Source organism: Sphaeramia orbicularis, chromosome 15 (assembly GCF_902148855.1).
Source record: "Sphaeramia orbicularis chromosome 15, fSphaOr1.1, whole genome shotgun sequence".
Taxonomy (NCBI): domain Eukaryota; kingdom Metazoa; phylum Chordata; class Actinopteri; order Kurtiformes; family Apogonidae; genus Sphaeramia; species Sphaeramia orbicularis.
In genome coordinates this window covers 24,216,984-24,236,770 of record NC_043971.1, presented here as the reverse complement: position 1 = coordinate 24,236,770, position 19,787 = coordinate 24,216,984, and the positions used below count along the sequence as shown (strand labels likewise).

The 19,787-nt window shown below is 39.2% G+C and overlaps 2 protein-coding genes across 7 annotated transcripts; one reads left to right on the top strand and one right to left on the bottom strand.

Annotated features, from left to right (window-relative positions):
- Positions 1 to 1,432: 1,432 nt before the first annotated feature.
- Positions 1,433 to 15,005, top strand: rrbp1a (ribosome binding protein 1a). Of its 6 annotated transcripts, none has more exons than XM_030155477.1 (27): positions 1,433 to 1,638; positions 3,509 to 4,490; positions 5,898 to 6,052; positions 6,134 to 6,256; positions 6,974 to 7,126; positions 7,351 to 7,469; positions 7,621 to 7,774; positions 8,806 to 8,944; positions 9,089 to 9,270; positions 9,363 to 9,397; positions 9,491 to 9,566; positions 9,697 to 9,734; positions 9,842 to 9,914; positions 10,008 to 10,045; positions 10,134 to 10,212; positions 10,305 to 10,394; positions 11,022 to 11,108; positions 11,194 to 11,283; positions 11,404 to 11,496; positions 11,586 to 11,636; positions 11,740 to 11,832; positions 12,365 to 12,448; positions 12,661 to 12,738; positions 13,712 to 13,795; positions 13,896 to 13,994; positions 14,266 to 14,409; positions 14,486 to 15,005. In XM_030155477.1, the coding sequence occupies exons 2-27, from the start codon at positions 3,527 to 3,529 to the stop codon at positions 14,522 to 14,524; spliced, it is 3,360 nt and encodes a 1,119-aa protein (XP_030011337.1). In that variant the 5' UTR covers positions 1,433 to 1,638; positions 3,509 to 3,526; the 3' UTR covers positions 14,525 to 15,005. The 6 variants fall into 6 exon arrangements, with proteins under 6 accessions (XP_030011337.1, XP_030011338.1, XP_030011339.1 ...); XM_030155478.1 differs by having other exon boundaries at positions 9,360 to 9,397; positions 10,011 to 10,045; XM_030155479.1 differs by having other exon boundaries at positions 9,360 to 9,397; positions 11,740 to 11,820.
- A 1,355-nt stretch (positions 15,006 to 16,360) lies between these two features.
- Positions 16,361 to 18,231, bottom strand: cfl1l (cofilin 1 (non-muscle), like). The gene is made up of 4 exons (XM_030155483.1): positions 18,089 to 18,231; positions 17,009 to 17,295; positions 16,841 to 16,917; positions 16,361 to 16,744 (listed from the first exon to the last, which is right to left on the bottom strand). Exons 1-4 carry the CDS (start codon positions 18,089 to 18,091, stop codon positions 16,635 to 16,637), a joined length of 477 nt encoding a protein of 158 aa, XP_030011343.1. The 5' UTR covers positions 18,092 to 18,231; the 3' UTR covers positions 16,361 to 16,634.
- Between the last annotated feature and the right edge of the window lie 1,556 nt (positions 18,232 to 19,787).

Genomic DNA, 19,787 nt, shown 5'->3' with positions numbered 1-19,787 from the left:
TTTCTCTGTAACGTTTCACTGCTGCATTGTTCTCAGTGTTACTGAAGGATGGTGTTGGTTGATTAAATATTTGGAAAAGTGTCTCCACTAAAGATTTGTGTGGTTTAAAAGGTGTATTGCGCAAAATCCTAGTTTTCTGCATTTATTTGGTGAGTAACATGTGTGGATTGTTAGTTCATGTACAGTTATTTGCCTCAAACATTACTCATTTGAGAGACTTCTCTGTTTCTCCTTGTTACCTTTGCATGTATTAACATGGAAAAAAAAGATAATTGTTGACTCTAATAACTGTTTAATTCATATCATGAGAGCAAAAGCTGTGGCCAGTGGTATTTCTTGAAAGCCTGTTGTCTTGCTTGAAAAATATGCTGTGGGATATGAGTTGGATGTGTTTGCAAATCTAGTGATGGGGAGACAAACATTGCCTGCATATAAACTAGAACAAGTACTAAGTCCTGCTGTTGGTAAATATATTTTAGTGAGGGCATATGGCCATAAGTGCATCACAGGTAAAAACTATGGTGGTATGGTGTGTGTGAGAGAGAGAGAGTGTGTGTATTTACAAAGGTACTTTTAACCAGTCATGAAATGTAACTGGGTAATTTTTTTTGCAAATACTGTACAGATTTAAAATGCTTGTACTTAACTTGAGTTTTTCCATTTAAGGAAATTATGCATAGAATATTGCCAATACTTCTACTCTAGTAACATTTGTCTGACATCTTTAATTACTTTTTCCGATTGCAATTTTTCCATTCCCTTTCTCTCTAATGAAAACCACGTATCTCCCACTAAATATAAATAAGCTTTATAAAGTTCCTCTTGGATTTGCTAGGAAATATGCCACAACACTGAAAATGGGACTGTTTTCCAAGCTTTTTAGTGCTAGACCTGTATGGTTCACACAGGATAGGATTTTTTTTTTTTTATGATCCTCTACTGTAGATTAAAGTACCCACGATTATATAAGTATTTAAAATGACTTGATGTTTGACATCTACAATTATAAAATACATACAAATTTATGTCACTGTAATGATAATCCAAAAACATCCAAAAAGGCTGTAGAACTCTTATTTTTAGTGGAGTTCTTTCATACTGTCACTGAAGAAAAGCACTTGAATACTAATGTCATGACTGCTTTTAGCTGGATTTTTTTTGTGTTTGACCCATGTAAGAGAATAAACACCACTGGGAATAAAATAACACAGCAGTAGACCTGCGTTAACAACTTATTTAGCATGTTGCTATAGTAAATGTGGCTGTATGTAACTTTTCACTTGAAACAAGCTACCTTTGTTTGACTGCGAACGGTCTGACTACACATGCCTTCGGAAAAGACTACAACTCCCGGCATGGTCATTTCCTGCTGAACTGAATTTCAGCCAATCAGAAGCCTTCTGGATTAGTGGTAGCTATCTGGGGCACGGGGCCAACACGTCTAGCCAGCTCGAAGTGCCACGACTTCACAGCAGACCACGGATTCTCCAGCGGAGTGAGGGGGGACCTCTGGAAAAAGCAAGTCAGCTAGATAGCTGGATAAATAGGTAGATTTGCAAAGAAGTCACTACGTTAAGAAGTCAAAGCAATTTCCCTCGCTCCCTTTGAAGAAGCAGACGTAGCTACATCACCATCGAGGTAACGCTCAGTGTGGGAATCTTGGAATTTTTTATTCATACAGGGAACGTTAGCTAGCTAAGAATGCTATTTTCTGCTAACTTCTGAGCTAACTACTAATGTAGAAAGACTGCAGATTAAAGTTGACTAAAATTTTGCTGGCCCTTTTTTATAACTTGGGGGACTGGTCTACAGCTTTATTGCGGCTTGTGGAATGCGATTTTATAACGGCAACCGACATTTCCTATAATAAGGAGTTGGGCGCTAGCAAAGTTCATTGATTCAAAATGTTAGCTACACTGCTACTTATAAGTTATGATTGACGCTAAATACATAAAACATTTTAATTACGTGATAAGTGTTGCTTATGAATTGTTAAGCGTTTAGTAGTTTAACTACTATCAACCGTTTTAATCTGTCCCAAAAAGTCTCAGAAGCTGTTCGACTTTTTCAGGTATGTGGAAAATGTCCCCATAACCATTACAGTATTAACTTTGTTTAAAAAAGGGGGAAAAAAGAAAAACTCGTAGATTTGTATAAATCAATGCATTTCCTTCATATGGGTCATTTTTGTTCAACACTTATTATCAACACTAAAGATCTGATATCCAAAAGCAGTGTTGTAAAATCGCTTGTATTAATAGATTTTATATCTATAACATACCAAACTGAGTAGATTCTCTTATAATTCCCTCAGAGAGGAGATTGACGGACGTGTGGTTTACTGTACAGTTTCTTCCTTACAGTCCTAGCGTTAGACTCTGGACTCTGCATAGATTCCACTGTAGCAGCTCAGAAGTTTCCCTCTGCTATAACGCGATGATCTCGTCTAGAATTTTAATAGAATCACATCCAACTTTGTCCTGTTTTGCGTTTCTGTAAATGATGGCTTCCCTCTCTATAATATAAATAAGGATATGCGTGTTTTTTTGTGACAAGAATAGATGAAAGAGAGATATTTAAGTGTCCCCACTGGCCTCTGCCAATTTTCCTCCCCTACAGGCTAAACATTCGGGTGTGTGACATAAGTCTTTAAAAGCCTTCAAGGGATAGTTGAAAGACCCTTTAAGGGACAGTTTTTACAGAGCAGGAAATTAACACTAACCGTTGCCAACTTCTGGAGATTTTAGCAGTTGCTGGTAACTTTTTGTACTTTCCTCCATTGCCTCTGGGATGTTGAGGGTTTTACTTGCTTAAATTCATATTTGATTTGTTAAAAGGCTATGTAGTTGGGGTTATCTCTCTTTTGCGTTATGATAATGTCAACATTTAGCATTTTCAGGGTCTGCAAACCTTTCAGAAACTGATAGTCTGGTTTAATTTGAATGATAATGGTTACATTTCAATGTCTTAATTTCAATTTGTAAACCATATTCTTAAGTTTACCTCAGTTTTTCTTATTCTGTATTTACTTTGTTGGTGTAGCTAGCAGGTTTTAGTGTTTGTACTTGTTCTCAGAAGGCTTAGTGTAGGACTTGGGAGTACAATATGACATTAAATGAGAGCAAACTTGAGCTGTATGAACACATGTGTTGCATAATGTGGAAAGCTATATGGCAAGTATGTTTTGACCATCTGGTATTTTCCTCATGGTCTGCAGATAAGATTTGCTGTCCTGCCTGAGGCAGTCGGTCTCAAGAAAGGGTAAAGAGTGACACTCTGAGGTTGCTGAATATAAAAGTTAATTTCTTCATGCAATTGGCATCCATTTGACTTAACTTGCCTAGATGCAGATAAATACAGCTGGTGAATTATATATATCTATGCGATATGTGCAGTTTTGTTCCATTACAGAAACATGTGGCTGGGGTGTGCACTGCTTGTCTTCTTAATATTTTTAGTTTCAAACTAAAAACTCTGTCTCTTTCTCTTTTTTTTTTTTCTTTTTTAGCTAAACTGAAACTTAAAAATGGATATCTATGACCCCCAAACGCTTGGAATAATGGTATTTGGTGGATTCATGGTGATCTCTGCAGTTGGGATCGCTCTTGTCTCCACCTTCTCAATGAAGGAGACCTCTTACGAGGAAGCACTGGCTAAGCAGCGCAGGGAATTAGGTAAAATACAGTCTGTTCGGTCTGAGAAGAAAAAGAAGGACAAAACATCTGAGAAGAAAAGCCGTGGAAAAAAGAAGGATGAAAAGCCCAATGGAAAAATCCCAGAGCCCGAAAAAAATCAAGAGGAATCTGAAGCTGACTCAGTTGCTGAGTCTGCCTCTGCTCCAGTTGTAGCGGCTGTCCCTGCTCCTGCCACTGAGCCTGTGCCTGCTATTGAAGTTAAACCAACTATAACCCCGGTGCCAGCAGACACCCAACCTGGAGTTACCGCTGACCCAAGCCCTGTTCTTGCTGAGCCCTCCCCTGCACCATCTCCAAAAGAGAAAAAGAAGAAGAAGGTAGCCAAGGTTGAGCCTGCCTCCTCCCAGCCAGCTCCACCAGTGTCAACTCCTGCACCAGTCAAGTCTTCCTCTGCCCTTGTATCCACCCAGGCCTCTGCCGCTGCCCCAGCTAAGGCTGCCCCATCGGCAGCTAAGGCTGCTCCTGCACCTGTGGTAGCCAAGCCTCTCGCTGCTTCAGCCAAGGCAGCCCCTACCTCTGCCCCTGCTCCATCTCCTGCATCAACTAAATCTGCCCCTGCCTCAGCAAAGCCTGCCCCAGCACCAGCTAAAGCAGCCACAGTTCCAGCCAAGTCTGCTGCTGCTGCTCCTGCCAAGTCTGCACCAGCTCAAGCCAAGTCTGCCCCAGTGCTGGAGGCCATCACCAAAGAAGTCCCAGTGATGGCTGTGCCACCAGTGGGATCTCAGCAGACCACTGCTCCTACAGCCAAAGCACAAGAGTCCAAGAAGAAGGCCTCCAAGAAGAAGACTGAGCCTGGTAAGTACATATGATGTAGAAATATCAGATGATGATTTAGTCAATATTATTCAACCAAACTTTAATTGCACGCTCAGCATCCAGGAAAAAGACAAAAGATAGAGTAAAAACTGCACAAGGGCGAACCACAAGAGACATTATTTCAGCATTATTATTATTATTATTTTTGTTGTTATTATAGCTAGGAGTATTCTTTTTCATAATAAACCTTACCTAAACAAATGATGTAATCACACTTTTTAACTTTTATAAAACATGCCAATTGTTAGGTTTTGAATAACCACACACTTGGGACCTTACCCACCTAGACTTTCACACCTTCACTGTCTTTGCATATCAAAGTTCAGGGCCATTGTGAGTTATCAGTGTTGTAGAAACTTAACTGTTAAAATGTAAACTAATGGAAATTGTGTAGTACACAGTGGACAGTACATTGGACAGTACATAGTGTTAAGCATTTTCATACTATAGAGATGCATGCTCATACTTACACATGCCATAATTATTAACAATTATTAACAATTATTGTGTGAGTCAACCACAATTATTTTAGCTATTTACTACCATAATTTCCAGCCAGCTCTACCCCCTTCTGGTATGGTTTAATGAGGCACCTGAGTGGAGAACTGGCGCCACCAACTGTTTATCTCAAAGCAGATGAGCAAATAGCAACCAGGATTTTTTTCTGCTATGTGCACTTGAACATTTAAAAATGGTATCCCAGGTTTATATGGTATGTGACGGTGACATAAAATAAAGAAGACATAAATAAAGAAGTTGTTGATCACAGTTATTTTCATGACAGTTAATTGTCAACTAAATTTTCATGATATTGAAAGCCCTAAGATATAATAGAATCTGATGGGCAGTACCAAATGTCAGAACTGATGAACTTCTGGCTGTGTAGTGGTGTAAAGTAATGCCAGTGGCAATAGTGGGTAATGTCTGGCACTCAGCTCCAGAGGGCATAGAGCAGGCCAGCTTGTACAAACACGACTGCCCTGTTTTGATAGCTGACAAAGGCTCTCAGTGCCCTGACAATGGATAGGAAGGGCGGTGAGGTTCTCCCTTGCCTAAGGCTTGTCTCCGCCTGGTGCCACAGTGCCCCATCCTTTTGCCATCTGAAGTTGTCCAGGGCCCAGACTCAAAGAATAATTTCTCAAGCTTGTCCTGTTCCTGTGGCAGCATAGGATTTTTTACAAGACAGTTTATTGAGGATGGAGTGTCCTTTTATTTTCAGAAAAAATAAAGGAAGGTCCGCACAACCAGTGAGCTCCCAAAGAATTTACTGACAGACGTAGACATGACGTTTCGGGTCGAGGCCCTTCATCAGACGTTTTATTTTCAGACCTGAAAAACCTTATGATTTATTTGTTAATCATTGATATGTTTTGTTTGCTTTTTTAGTGGTGGCGGCAGATTGTGCTGATGCTCCCCTCTACCTACCCTACAAGACACTGGTGTCCACCATCAGTAGCATGGTTTTCAGTGAAGGAGAAGCTCACAGGCTTATTGAGATCCTGTCTGAGAAAGTAGGCATAATTCAGGACACCTGGCACATGGTAAGAGTCACTTCAGGCACTTGTTTACTCAGAGCATGTGAAACTTGTGGCCTCATATATACAATATGTGTGCATTTTCAGGCCACTCAGAAAGGAGACCCAGTGGCTATGCTGAAGAAACAACTGGAAGAGAGGGAAAAACAGCTGGCTGCAGAACAAGAGGATGCCTCTGCAGCTAAAAACCGTTTGAGGGAACTCACCAAGGTTTGACATGCAAATCTCTGTAAACCCAAAAGAGTTGCACACTGTCAAGGATTTCCTCCACAAAAACACTTGAATGTAAACTATGTTTTTCTTTTTGTATAATTTGTTTATATTCTTTAAATGTGCAAACAGAACAGCTTATTTCCATGAAAACCCAAGTAATATAGTACAGGTACAAGAAAATGAGGTGAAAGAATTAATGATAATATATACATAAAACCCAACCCAAAGTCTTCTTTTCTTAGTCTTTTAGACATGTTAAAAAGTTCAGTCTGGGCCTTGTAATGCTCCAAAAGGGAAAAAAGCCTTGTATATAAACTAGATTTTTTTTTTTTTTAATGTTAAGCATGACAATGTGCTGACATTTAGGTTGCGTTCATTCTCTATCCTTTGCCCTCAAGGTGGCACTAGAGGAAAGGTAACGAAGTACATAGGTCACATCCCCCTAGAGCCATAAATGGCTCTTTCAGCTTCATGATAGTTTTATCATATCATTCCATTAACAGTATAGTGTAAAAGGTGCCTTGTTAATGATCATGTAATATTTTTGTGAGCTAAACAGTGTACATTTACAGTACCGTACGTGAAAGACCACTTAAAAAATGTCATGGCTTTCCATGTTCTATGCACAAAGTTGATATGACAGTTTCCAATAAAAGAGGAGGGTTTTGTGCTTTGGCTCTAGCCACTAAAATAAATCTGTTTTTTGTTGTTCAGGAGTTGTCTGCAGAGAAGTCCAAGGTTGCCAGTGTTGAGACGAGACTGAGTTCCCAGCTGAGTAAGCGGGAGCAGGAAATGATTGCTCTGCAAGCTCGCATGCAGGCCAGTTACCAGGATCATGTAGCCCAGACCCAAAGGCTCAATACAAAAGTTAGTCCTCATACACTGCTTTTTGCATCTTGCATAACAGAATCTACTTCTTTATACTCTCTTGTTCTCCAAGTGATCATGGAAATTAGAAAATGAAGTTATAATTGGCCTCTTTAGAACTTAATTGTGTGTAAGGAAAATTTATTGCTACGCAGCTGTTCAAAACTACAAACGGCCCAGCATGGCCTCTTAATTAAAATGAAAACTTTTAATTACTCCTCCAGATTCTCAGCCTGCAGGACCAGCTGGAAAAAGGCCCCAATGCCCAGCTGGCCCGTCTACAGCAGGAAAACTCCATACTCCGTGATGCCCTCAACCAAGCCACCAGTCAGGCTGAGAGCAAGTGAGTGATTAATGTAACGGCAAATAAGACATAATGAATTTTACTGGAAGAGTAGGCCGGACCATAGTGGGTACAAATTCAAACATATGTCTGACACTTCAGACATGGCTTGTATCTTTATCTGTGTCTCTCTGTTTCATCTTGTTCTCAGACAAAATGCGGAGTTGGCCAAACTGCGCCAGGAATGTACAAAGCTAACTAAGGAACTTGGAGAGAAGACAGAAAGTCTGCTTGCTGATGAGCACATCAGGAAAGGGCTAGAAGCCAAAGTCTCAGCTACTGAGAAGCAGCTCACCCTGCTTCAGGTTGGTATAGACCTCTATTATAAATGACTGTGGACACATCAATATTACCGCATGGAGAAAAATGTTTTAGCTTTTAATTATTTATTCATTTATTTTTGGCTATAGCATAGTTTTGAGCACGTTGAAGTTGTGCCCCTAGACACATTCTCTACAAAATACAAACTAGACCTTTCCCACCTATCCCCAGACCCTCTAATGTTATGGGAAGTTTAATTGCCCTGTAATCACAGAGCCCAGAACTTAGCTGGAATGTAGCCATCCAATAAAGGGGCTGCAGGGAAATGCTCTGCAGCACCAGCTGGAATGTGTGCATGTCCAAGCATCTCCCTGCTCTAGTCCTCTGTAACTTGCAGAAAAAGACTGAGAGAAGACACACTGAAGGGCATCCCCGTGTTAGATTATGTGGACATTTGCTGTACTGATAATGTCTATGTACTATCAGCCTAATCCAGTCATTCAGTGGCAGAGTGCTGTTTGTCTTAATCTGTTATAATGTAATGTAATGTAGAATAAATGAGTCAGCACTTCCTGACTGCCGTGTTCATTTTGTATAATCATTTACTAACATCCCTTCCAGCAGTTTAAGGTCTTTAAGCGTGTTATGTAATTGCTCAGGTCAGTAGTTAGCACAGTGCACAAACAAATCTTATCAGTTTAGTATGTGCACTGGAAACTAATTTCTTGAGCTTGAATTCATGAAATTTGTTTGTACTGAATTAGGGTAAATCTTAAATGTGTCACTTGAGTGACTGAAACTTATGGCGAGAGACTAAATGTCTCAAAATCCCTAAATGTTCAAAGCACTTCAGAGACTTCAACTTAACATCAAAATGTATGTCCACTTTACTTACCAGATAATGTCAAAACAAGTAATATTCTGATTATCTCATCACCGGATTATTTACGACTATGTTAAATGTGTAGACTGTTTTTGAGAACACTCTGCTCAAATGACTAAATGTTGGATAGGCTAGTGAATCTCTGCTGCCCCCTGCTGTTTGACACCTTGTGTTGTTCTGTTGCTTTTTCAGGCCAGTCATGCTGAGAGTGAGCAGGCATTACAGAGGAGGTTGGAGGAGGTGTGTGAGGAGCTCAGAACAACACAGAGTAAAAACAGCAGTCTGCAGGCCACTTTGGAGAAGGCCCAACAGGACAGCAGCACACACTCAGGTCAGAAAACACAGACAGCAGGTCTTAATTCTAACCATATTTGTAAAAAAAAAAAAGTATGATTCCGAGGACATTGCAAACAGAATCTAAAATATTCAGCAAGGTGTGAGTTTTTTGGTCTGACAGTGGTCTTCATCCTTGCAGATTTACAGGTACGTATTGGGGGACTGGAGGCTGAGATCAGGGAACGAAGTGCTCAGGTGGAAAACCTCACTGCCCAGTTGGAGGAGGCAAAGACAGAAAAAGGTCAGCTTGTGCAGCAGGTGTCCACCATTACTTCACTGCTGGAGGCGAGTCAGAACCAAAAGGAGGAAGATAATAGTCAGGTACCTCATTTGTTTGTTGTCTTATTTCTATAAAAGGCTACAGAACATATCTCACATTGTGTCTGCTCAAGATTTCATTTTCTTTTCATCAGGCGAATGCTGCAGATTTGGAACAACTAAAGCTCAGGTAAGTGTTTGATTCTTGAATATAATACCCAACAGACATCACTGTCCACAGCTGCTCATTAATTTCCTTGTAAATGCTCTTTTAACTGCACAGCCTTCAGGAGCGAGACAACCAATTGAATGTGCTCCAAGAGGAGCTGAAGCAGCTACAGACGAAGCAGGAAGCTGCAGTAAGTGTTGCAAGCATTTTAAATTTGAGTGGTTGCAAAATGGTATTACTACATGGTTATTGTAGAAAAATAAATGTAATTAGTAACTGGCTTTTCTCATCCCATGTCATCAAATTTGTTATTTCAACAGGAGAACACTATTGCTGAGTTAGAGCAAAGAAATAAAAGGTAAGGGGCTTTTTACTAGTCATCCATTAAGCATAGTTCTTACAGAATGAAGGCCCACATTTGTTTGCTTTTTGGAATATTTACATATCTTTATTGTGTTGTTTTAGTGAGAATGCCAACCTTATCTCTTCACTTCAGGATGAGCTTAAAAACTTAAAAGAACAACTTGAGAACACACCAGTAAGCATACTGCATCTCTCAATATTATACTTGACTGTACTTCTATGACTGCCTCATTTTACAATGACATATTTTATTCCCTCTGTATTTCAGCAGCCAGATATGTCAGAGCTTGGACAGCTGCAGAATAGGTAAATGGGATTTCCATATGAAGAGGTCAGTATCAATTGTTGTTGGGTCTTTTACTTACTCTCTTGTCTATTTTGGTTCTCATTGTAGTCTGACTGAGAAGGATGCCCTTGTCACATCACTACAAGAGGAACTCAAAGAAGTCAAGGAAAAGGCAACTATTGATGAAGTAAGTGTCTCTTAAAACATGTGGTTTATCAGGTTTTGTTTTTTTCTCTTCACCTTCACATTCTGAAATCTATTCATTTATTGTTTTAACAGAACGTAGTGGCACAACTAAAAGCTTTTCAAGATGAAGCCAAAGAAACTCTCCAGACACTCTTTCCACAGATATCCTTAGAGACAGAGCAGGTAAGATAAATTACACAGCAGAGGTCACTGAGTGTTGTTTTTTTTTTTTTTTAACTTATATGTTATTGTTTCATTTTTGAAATTTTACAACACAAACCTTTAGAACATAGTGTCAGTTGTCGTCCTGTATATTGTCCATTTTTTCCATCGAGCTTCATATGTTACTTGCTGTAGTCTTATAATATAAGGAAGTCTCTCTATGTTGTGAATTTCTTCCACAATGTCTCTCCAGTTATTTAGGGTAGGGGGGTCCTCTTTACACCATTTTTGTGTGATTTTTTTTTTTTTTTTTTTTTGATGTTACCAAAAGGATTTTAATCAAATATTTATCCTTACTTGGTATGTGTTTTCCTGTTAAATGACCCAAATATAGCACAGAACATGTCCTTGGTAGTTCGTATCCCAATATTTTTCCACATTCTTCACTGATATTATTCCAATATTGGGCTAATTTTGTATACTGCCAAAAAACGTGTGCATGACCCACATCCTGCTCACCACACAACCTCCAACAGGGCTGAGGTAATGATAGTGAAGCTTTTTTGATCTTTGAGTGCTTATAGTGTATATATGTATATTTTTTTTTCTGCTAAGTGATGCTCACATTCATTATATGTGTTTTCTTAGCCCAACTGGTCAGGAGTTTTTACACAAAAAGCTCAGGAGGCTCTCAGTCGGCAGAGCCAGGAGCCTCAATCAAGCGCAGCGGTGCCAGTAAGTCCTGACTTTACTGTGACACCATATACTTGACTGAGTTTACCAGCCATCAGATGTTTTGAATATCTTATGTTTGTTTTAGGAGTTGCTTGAGAAACTGAAGGAGGCTGAGGAGAGCCATGGATCACTGCAAGCTGAATGTGATCAGTACAGGACAGTCTTGGCTGAAACAGTAAGTGACTGCTATGTGGAGTCTATGGGGTTTAGTACTAAAGAAATTTTCATAGATTTATGTTACATGCTTGCATATATGAGTTAAAGTCATGCTAATCCTGTTTATTTCTGCTTTAAGGAAGGAATGCTGAAACATTTGCAGAAGAGCGTGGAGGAGGAAGAGCTTGTATGGAAGTCAAAGATGGCTGACTCTGAGGAACAGCTGAGAGTTGTGAGTTATGTTATCTGTAACATTCCAGTGACTTTGTTCATTGTTCATTCGCTACTGATTTGTATTAAATGATTGATTCTTTCATACAGGCTTTGGAGAAGACCCACAAGTTGGAGGCAGAAAATCAAAGTTTACAACAGGTGGGGCTTTTGCATATATAGTTTGAATTGCCCCCTGAGTAAAGTTTGGAGCTTAGAAGGTGTGCTCTGTGGTGTAAAATGATTTGTTTTAAACTCTTTGCAGTTGAAGGAACAGATAGCACTGCTGGAAGCACAGCTGGAGAGACAGTCTGACGACCAGGGGGCATCTGAAGAAATGGAGCAAGTACATGAGCAGGTTACTTTTCCTTACAAACACTCATTTCATTTGGCACTTCTGCTAATCAGCATTTCATCGTTCTCACAATGTGTGCTTTAAACACACTGTGAGACAAACTGAATGACACAGACTGAATTAAAAAAACAGGTTTGACTGTGACGCATAACAAAACATCAAAATGCTGTGATAATGATTTATATTTATTAATGTTTATTATTAAAGTTGTCCAGATATTTTTCAGAGATGTTTTTGTTGAGTTCAGAAGGCTGTAATTTAATGGTGGTAGGGACAATTGAACTGAAATTTCTCGTGGTTATTATGGCTTTTAAGTAGATGTTTTGTTTTGGTATTCATGCAGTTAAACACGTTTATTATTTTCATTTTAAACCTGCCAACTATCTTGCATTATAACTAAACTGTTAACTGTTTGACAAATAAAATGTAAAAAATAATGCTCAATGTACATAATTTGTATATTCAGTCAACTTCAAGATATATATTCATAGGAAATCCTTTTAATAAATGTATCATGTTCATTCACCTAATTCAGGTGAAGCTGCAGCTGCTAGAGTGTCAGAGCCAGCTGGAAGTGGCCCAGAAGGAGGCCCAGGCTCATAAGGAGGAGCTTGCACAGGTGACCCAACCTGCCTTTCAATCCTCTTCATAAATATTTACACTTTAATTTGCTTTTGTTAATGATTTGAGATTTAGCTACGGTATGAAGCAACTTGTCAAGAGGCACTGGTGGAAATAACTATTTAACCCCAACCAGCTGGGTCAGGTGTCAGGTACCACAAATGGATCACGGCTATGTAGGCACTGACTAGCGACGACTTCCTGTTTCAGGTCCGAGAGCAGCTGGGTGAACTCATGATGCAGGCTCAACAAGAGCAGAATGGCCCAGCTGAAGCTCAACCCAGTCAGGTCAGGGTGCGGAGCTCACAGGGCACCCTTCACTTCCTGTCAAAGGGTACTGGACAGTGACTAGGCCACAAATTTAAAGGGATTCAAATGGGCTTGATTCAGTGCAATAAAAATGTGTTGTGAGAGGAAAAATATGTAACATTTTTCTTAAAAATCACAAAATGAAGTTATCTAATAATTCTTCCCAACCATCACTTGTGACCCTCAGAATATAGTCCTTTATTTATTTGCATAGATCACTGCTCTGCCTGTATTTTTTTTTTCTCTTGTTTTGCCATGTTTGGGACTTCCAGAGGGCCTTCACCTCTGGCAGTGCGTCTTTATCTCCAGCTACTAACAGTGTCTGCAGGCAAAACTAAATAAAAACTAAAGGACAACAGTCTGTCCACTGTATATTCCATCTACATTATTTCCATTGAGTTTTATTCATTGATTTGAGGAGGGAGGGGGGCTAAGTTAGAACAGTTCTACCTATAAGCAAGAAATGTTACATACTTTGCATTTAATATTTTATAGCACACGTGATCTCACTTGAAATGTCACGCAATGTAGTCGGGCGTGTACTGAATCAAGGAAGCAACCACCTTCAAAGGATTTGAGTAACAGATGGCAGTGCTTAATTTCCAGTCTGTCCAGTACTCCTTAGACAAAACAGCTCTTGTGCTAACTACTGTTTGCATTGACTCGGAGCACATTTTTTGCTCTAACCACTGCTATAACTCACATTTTCTGGCATGTTAACTTCTATTCTTTAATTTTCAGACATTAGTTTGGAATATTTTAACGGCAATAAAAAGTTGTTTGCCTTTCACCTAATTTGTTCTATGGAGAGACTAACTCGGCACACAGGTTGAGCAACTTTTGTGTGTATGTTCTGCTGCTTTGGCACACAACTGTTTGCATAGAAACATGTTTGTTAACCATTTGTCTGTGTATTAATTGCGTGCCTATGTGTGTTTGAATTTGTCACCAGGTCCACCACGAGTTGAGCCAGACGACTGATCAGCTGCAAGGGGAGTCAGCTCAGAGACAGCAGCTCTCTGAGGAGTTAGAGCAGGTAGCAGTCATCGTTAGTGCCCTTATCTCAGTCTTGTCAGAACAGAGTAGTACTAGTAAACCCTCTGTAGGTAACATCAAGTGTCTTGTCAACCTTTTAGGCTCAAAAGAATATAACAGAACTTCAGGCGCAGCTGGATCTTCTCAAGGATTCAGCAGAGACAACCCAAGATGGATCAGAGGATGTTACTCAGCTCAAGGTGCAGTAACAAATAACACATTCAACTCTGACTTCCAAACTGTGCTTGTGGTTTCTCTCTCTGTCCTGGGGTATTGAATCTCAAATCATGTAAAGCATCTCAATGTGGCAGCTGGTTCAGTATGTTGCAGACAAACCATCATAGCAACCTTTTAACTGATGCACAAAATATTGATATATTTAATACCTCTGTGTTGAGTAATAGCTCTTGATATGGATTAGGAGCCATTTTAGAATTTCAATAGTAATTTTTGTTTCCACTGTGGGAACAGGAGCGCCTGGAGAAGGAGAAGAAGCTCTCCAAAGACCTGGGCCAGGCAGCCACCAAACTCCAGCAGCTGCTTAAAGCCACGCAGGAGCAGCTAAGCAAAGAGAGAGACACAGTGAGAACACTACAGGAGCATCTGGATGGCAAGGTGTGAGACATTTCTAAACTCAGAGCACATCAGAATGGTTGTCTACTGTGACTCTAACCTTACTTTTGTTTTTAAGGGAGAGTATACTGAGCTGAAGGAAGGTACATCCGTCTGAGAGGAAGTTCACTGGAGACACTACACAAAACTGCCAAATATGCCTTATGATTACCATAGTTATGCATTCCAAAGCTATTGTTTTTCTTGTACTGTAGTTAATTGCATTTATTGCAACAGTAGGAATCAAATATTTGATATGAAGAACATTTCGAAGATTAGAGGAGAAAATCCTGTTGAAATCTTTACTGAAACTCACATTCCATCAACATTTCTGACTATGTCAGAAGTAATTTATCCCCCTGCCTTTTATTCCAAACATTTCCCCATAGTTCAGTGTTAAAAGGGAAACCGACTGTACGTCAAACGTGCATCAACCTGTGCAATTACTTTGTATGTATTTTCTATGTGGTTGATTGATGGGAACATTTTATGGTTCAACGGTGCAGTACCTTTTGGGCTTGCCTCTCCAGTAGCTGGCCAATTAACACGTTGAATATGAATTTGTATGAATGAATAAACTACAGTGTAGCTCTATGTAATCCCTGCTCAGTGTCTTATTTGTGCTTTATGAAAGTTTGTTTTATCAGTGTTAGAGCTGTGTAAATTAAGTAGAAACTGAGGAAATGTATGCACTAATTATGTCTGAAGACATTGTCAACTCATTTATGGGTTAATTGCTTCCTCAGTCTATGAACCCACTTTAACACCTGAACTGTCTTGTCCAGGTGAGAAGCTGCTAGGAAAAAAAAAACTGACATTACAACTTTGTTCTGTAGAGAACGGTTGTGGTTTCTGACAGGAAGTGTCACCATTCTGCAACATCCTCAAAGCATCTCCACATACAACAAAATGGAGGGACACATTCACATGATGCATTCATTGCTTATCCTGCCATCTTTCATTGTCTTCTACTCTTTGAAAGCATTCATACATTTTCATGCATCTCTCCATGGTGGAAACTAACCACAGTCCATGTTTTAAAAGTAGGTAACTGGGAACATATCAGTGATTGCAAACTGCTGCACAGCACATCAATAAGTCCTAAGTATATCTTAAGTGAAGCTGTGAGTGTTCTTACTGCCATCCCATAAACAAACAGTCATGAAGGTCAAAATATGCAGAGGCTGGATAGAATAGAAACTCCGTATTTCGTTGCATTTAGGCTACTTGCAAACTATCACGTGTTTGGCAGTATGCACACAGATTGGCCATACGCAGATCCTGACACCTTGGCCATGCTGAAAGAGCCTGAACATGTCCACTGGGGAGTGGAGCATATCCAGAGGGTGTGGCAGAGCAGCTTCCTCAAATACAAACGCACTGCTAAAGATAGTTCTCTGCTTACCTGCTGCAAACATTCTACATCTTATTTGTAGCTTAAATGAGGCTTTTCATGACACGAGTCACTGCACAATTTGTTTGCGTGAATCTGATGTGTCAGGTTCTGGAGAGTGCATACCAGCAGTGTGGAATTTTCTAAAGGACATCTATTCACATGCGTCTGGAATAGATGAGGTTTAAAAAAAAAAAAAAAGATTTTATTGATCAGTTCTTCTGCCAAATAAGATAGTATTTCAGTAGGAAATCCAGTCTAATCATATACCATAAGAAAAATTTGGAAGTAAGTACACAAAAAGGTCAAATTGGTTGCAATGAATTTATTTCACAATAGGCGATGCACTCGCTACTGCTTTGTTAAAGTTGTACCTTTTATATCTGGTTGTCCATAAAAGTAAGTCTGGAAAAACATGTCAAAATTAAAGTCCAGGCAATTTTGATCACGTCAAGTCTTGTAGGAGTTTCTATAAAAACAAACGATTCTGTGCAGCAAAGAAACGGTTGGTAAAGGAAGGCAAATTGCGTAGGTATAAAAATAATGTAGTAAGAATCAAGAAACAGGGCATTGCATCATTTATGTATCGATATTTCAAAGAATGACAATGTGACATAACAGGAAAGACTTCAGTCAAAGTGTGGAGTGACCAGACATTTTAATATGACATAAGACAAAGGGTTATGTTGCAGGACTAATCCCATCCAGAACCCAACCATATTCTGTAAGAATTGGAAAACTTTGGTTTTAACCTCTTCATTCCCTTAAAACTAATCTTGCGAAACAAGAGGCAGATAGATGACAGATGGCTTGGGTTTTTTAGAGCAGAAGATGATCACATGCTGTGGCCTTCCAAACTTACAATATTTTTCCCCAGTTTATCTGCAAATGAATCTTTGTCTTCGATCTCAGCATAGCCATTAATTGCTATATTATGTTTGACACCTGTAGAAGATAAGAGATAATTAAATTAAAATTACGTCACCTAGAGAAATTTTGAACAGCCTTAAACTTATTGTATCAAGAGGGACACAGACTCACCTGAGAAGGCTTTCCCAACAGCTGTTTTGGTACTTGAATACAGCAATCTGTCTTTAACGGTGGCATGATCAGGGTTCCTATGATCATGAGGAACCATCAGGTGTCAAAAATGCATGAAAATACTTAATTTCACAAAAATCAAGCTGTTGGTACCATACAGGAACTTACCACATCCCAAAGACCAATTCTTCTTTTTTCGATTCCTTGGTCTCGAAGTGGCAGTCGTACAGGACGTAGCGGCAGCTCTTCTCCTTCAGGACTGAAAGGAAGAACTTATAGATGTCGTCCTTATCTTCTACATCTTTTTGTCTGTATTTTTCCTCTGCCTGGACAAAGTCCCCGTCGATAACGAATGTCACAATTCGTAGACGTTCCCTCTGGTCATCCCCACTCTTCTGCACTTTCATTTCATTGAAGAGGTCCTTCACCTCATCAGAAACAGCAACTCCAGATGACTGTTGGGAGACAACACAATATTATGTCAGTACCAGAAAATGGAGGCTTGGTTTCCACATTTATGCACATTTTGCTCTTTGAAAGTCATATGCAATGTTGGCACTGATTAAATTCAGGTTAATCATATCATTTACAAATTTTAAACTAAACTACACAGGTCACATAAAGACTGAAATTTGCATTGTATTAGCATTTCCTGAAATCCTAATGAAATATAATGGAGCACATGAGGGAAAAAAAACCAAACAAAACAAAACAGGAAGTTCATCAAAACCAGAGTTTGGGACAACTGCAGTGCTAATGCTCTTTGGGCAATTCACTGTACAAATACCAGCTTTTAGGCAGGAACATGGCATGGGTGTAACTTGTCTATGAATGTTCAGGGCCTTGGCTGTGTCACATTCCAGTCGTTGTGGAACAAGTTAGCACAAGAAAGACCGCCCCAAGGGATTCTCTCAGATCAAGTTTGAAGTACGAACAAAGCTTCCTCCATTTTGGAGGCAAAACCACACCTTCCAACAAGCCCTTGAAGAAGCCAACAGTAAAATTCTAACACCGACTCCTGTTAGTACTCAGCTAAACATGTTCCTAGAGAAGCAGCAAAAGAAAATGTAACAGCCTGGACACACCAAACCCAGTGGGTTCACAGAGTTTTACACACTTTGACATGCAGTCTGAAAATGAGGATGTGGCACTTCCTTCAACTGATTGTCCAACACAAGTGACCCAGAAGGAATCCAAACTGACACAATGCAAGTCAAGCTGTCCGTGTTGTGTGTGAAAGCAACTCACCATTTTGTTTGATGTGTGAGGGAGGAAGGCAACAGTGAAAGCGCGTAGAGCCGAGGCGGACTGAGTGCTTATACGGAAGGAGAGCAGGTTGACTCATCCAGGGGGGAGGAGCCTATGGCCAATGAGCACACCTCCTCCTCCTCCTCCTCCTCCTTCCCTCCAGCCCAGGTGTGACAGTTTCAGCTGCAACCACAGCATTTAATCACTGTTAACATTTGAATCCTAAGTTTCAGTCAATATATGTGCTTTATTTTCTAATAACATTCAACTCTGTCTCTTGTCTTGTGCACAGACTTCACTGTGGATGACCTACAGCTCTGTCTTTTCCACTAAAACTCCAGGTGAGTTTGTGCCTGTCATGGGAGGGAGCGGCAAGTTACATCCTTATATGGTGAACTAACCTGTCCACATTTTAACTCATCACTTGTGAGGTGCACTTCAGTGACCTTATATGGTAAAAGGTGGGATGAGCATGAAAACATACTCCATGAACTTTATCTACACAGAAACAGAATGTCTAGATTCCAGTGGTTGTAGTCACAATAAGTCACATGCAAAACATAATTAGTTTCACTTTGGAAATAAAGGAAAGATAATATAATTACGTCTATATTGTCTCTTTAATGTGAGAAAATCGGAAGTTTCACTGTAAAGTTAAGATGTGTTGCTTGGATTTGGAGATCCAAATCACAGGTGGTGGTGGTGGTGGGGGGTGACCCCTCCTGTTTTCCACCCAGTGCCACGTTTAAGTACAAACACAACAGTTCGTTACTATACTGGCTTTAATTATAATGTTGCATTAAAATCATATCCACAATCACAAAGAAAGTGGGCGTGTTGATAGATACTGTCATGCAGAAAATAGTGCCTCTTTTTGTCAAATCTTTCACTGATTATGATTCCTTTATTAAGAGTCCAGACCTAGAGCTCCTTTGAGGATTTCAGAGACATCATAAAGCCATAAGTTGCATAAAATGTTCAAGTTGAAATGTTCTGTAGATTTTGAGTAACATGAGTAGACAGACAGAGAGCACTGTCAAAAAAGGTTCCGCTAACAAGAATATCTGTTAAACAGGAGTAATGATGGATGGAGTTTTTTAGATTACAAAACTAACGACATTGTCACAAAAACTTTTTCATTTACCGATACAGTTGAATTAGATAAAACATCATAGTCAAAGTTAATTTTTGTGAGTTGTTTGTAAGTTAGACATGGTCATTATATGGAAAATGTGTGTGAATAAAATGCCATAGCCTGTTCAGTGACACTGAATGAAAAATATTCTACTGACTAGCTGTAAAGAGGAAGTAAAGGAGCGAAACAACTCACTAGTTGTTCAAGTGAAGACATAAAGCTTTGGTTTATGTGGAATTTAATGAACAATAATTCCATCTTCTTCAGTAAAAAAAAAAAAAAAAAAAAAAAAAAAAAAAAAAAAAAAAATAATAATAATAATAATAATATATATATATATATATATATATATATATATATATATATATATATATATATATATATATATATATATGTATGTATGTATGTATGTATGTATGTATGTGTGTGTGTGTGTGTGTGTGTATATATATATATATATATATATATATATATATATATACACACACACACACACACACACATATATATATATATATATATATATATTCTGCCTCTGCTTTACAGTGACTTTGCTTTGTGCGG

Excerpts from the sequence above, each read along its gene's own strand:
- rrbp1a (XM_030155476.1), top strand. The coding sequence starts at position 3,527 with ATGGATATCTATGACCCCCAAACGCTTGGAATAATGGTATTTGGTGGA. Across the intron at positions 7,775-8,805 it reads AGCAGCTCACCCTGCTTCAG|GCCAGTCATGCTGAGAGTGA; the intron begins GTTGGTATAGAC and ends TTGCTTTTTCAG. Across the intron at positions 9,735-9,841 it reads TTAGAGCAAAGAAATAAAAG|TGAGAATGCCAACCTTATCT; the intron begins GTAAGGGGCTTT and ends GTGTTGTTTTAG.
- cfl1l (XM_030155483.1), bottom strand. Across the intron at positions 16,918-17,008 it reads GAATTGGTCTTTGGGATGTG|GAACCCTGATCATGCCACCG; the intron begins GTAAGTTCCTGT and ends TCATGATCATAG. Across the intron at positions 16,745-16,840 it reads TGTTGGGAAAGCCTTCTCAG|GTGTCAAACATAATATAGCA; the intron begins GTGAGTCTGTGT and ends TATCTTCTACAG.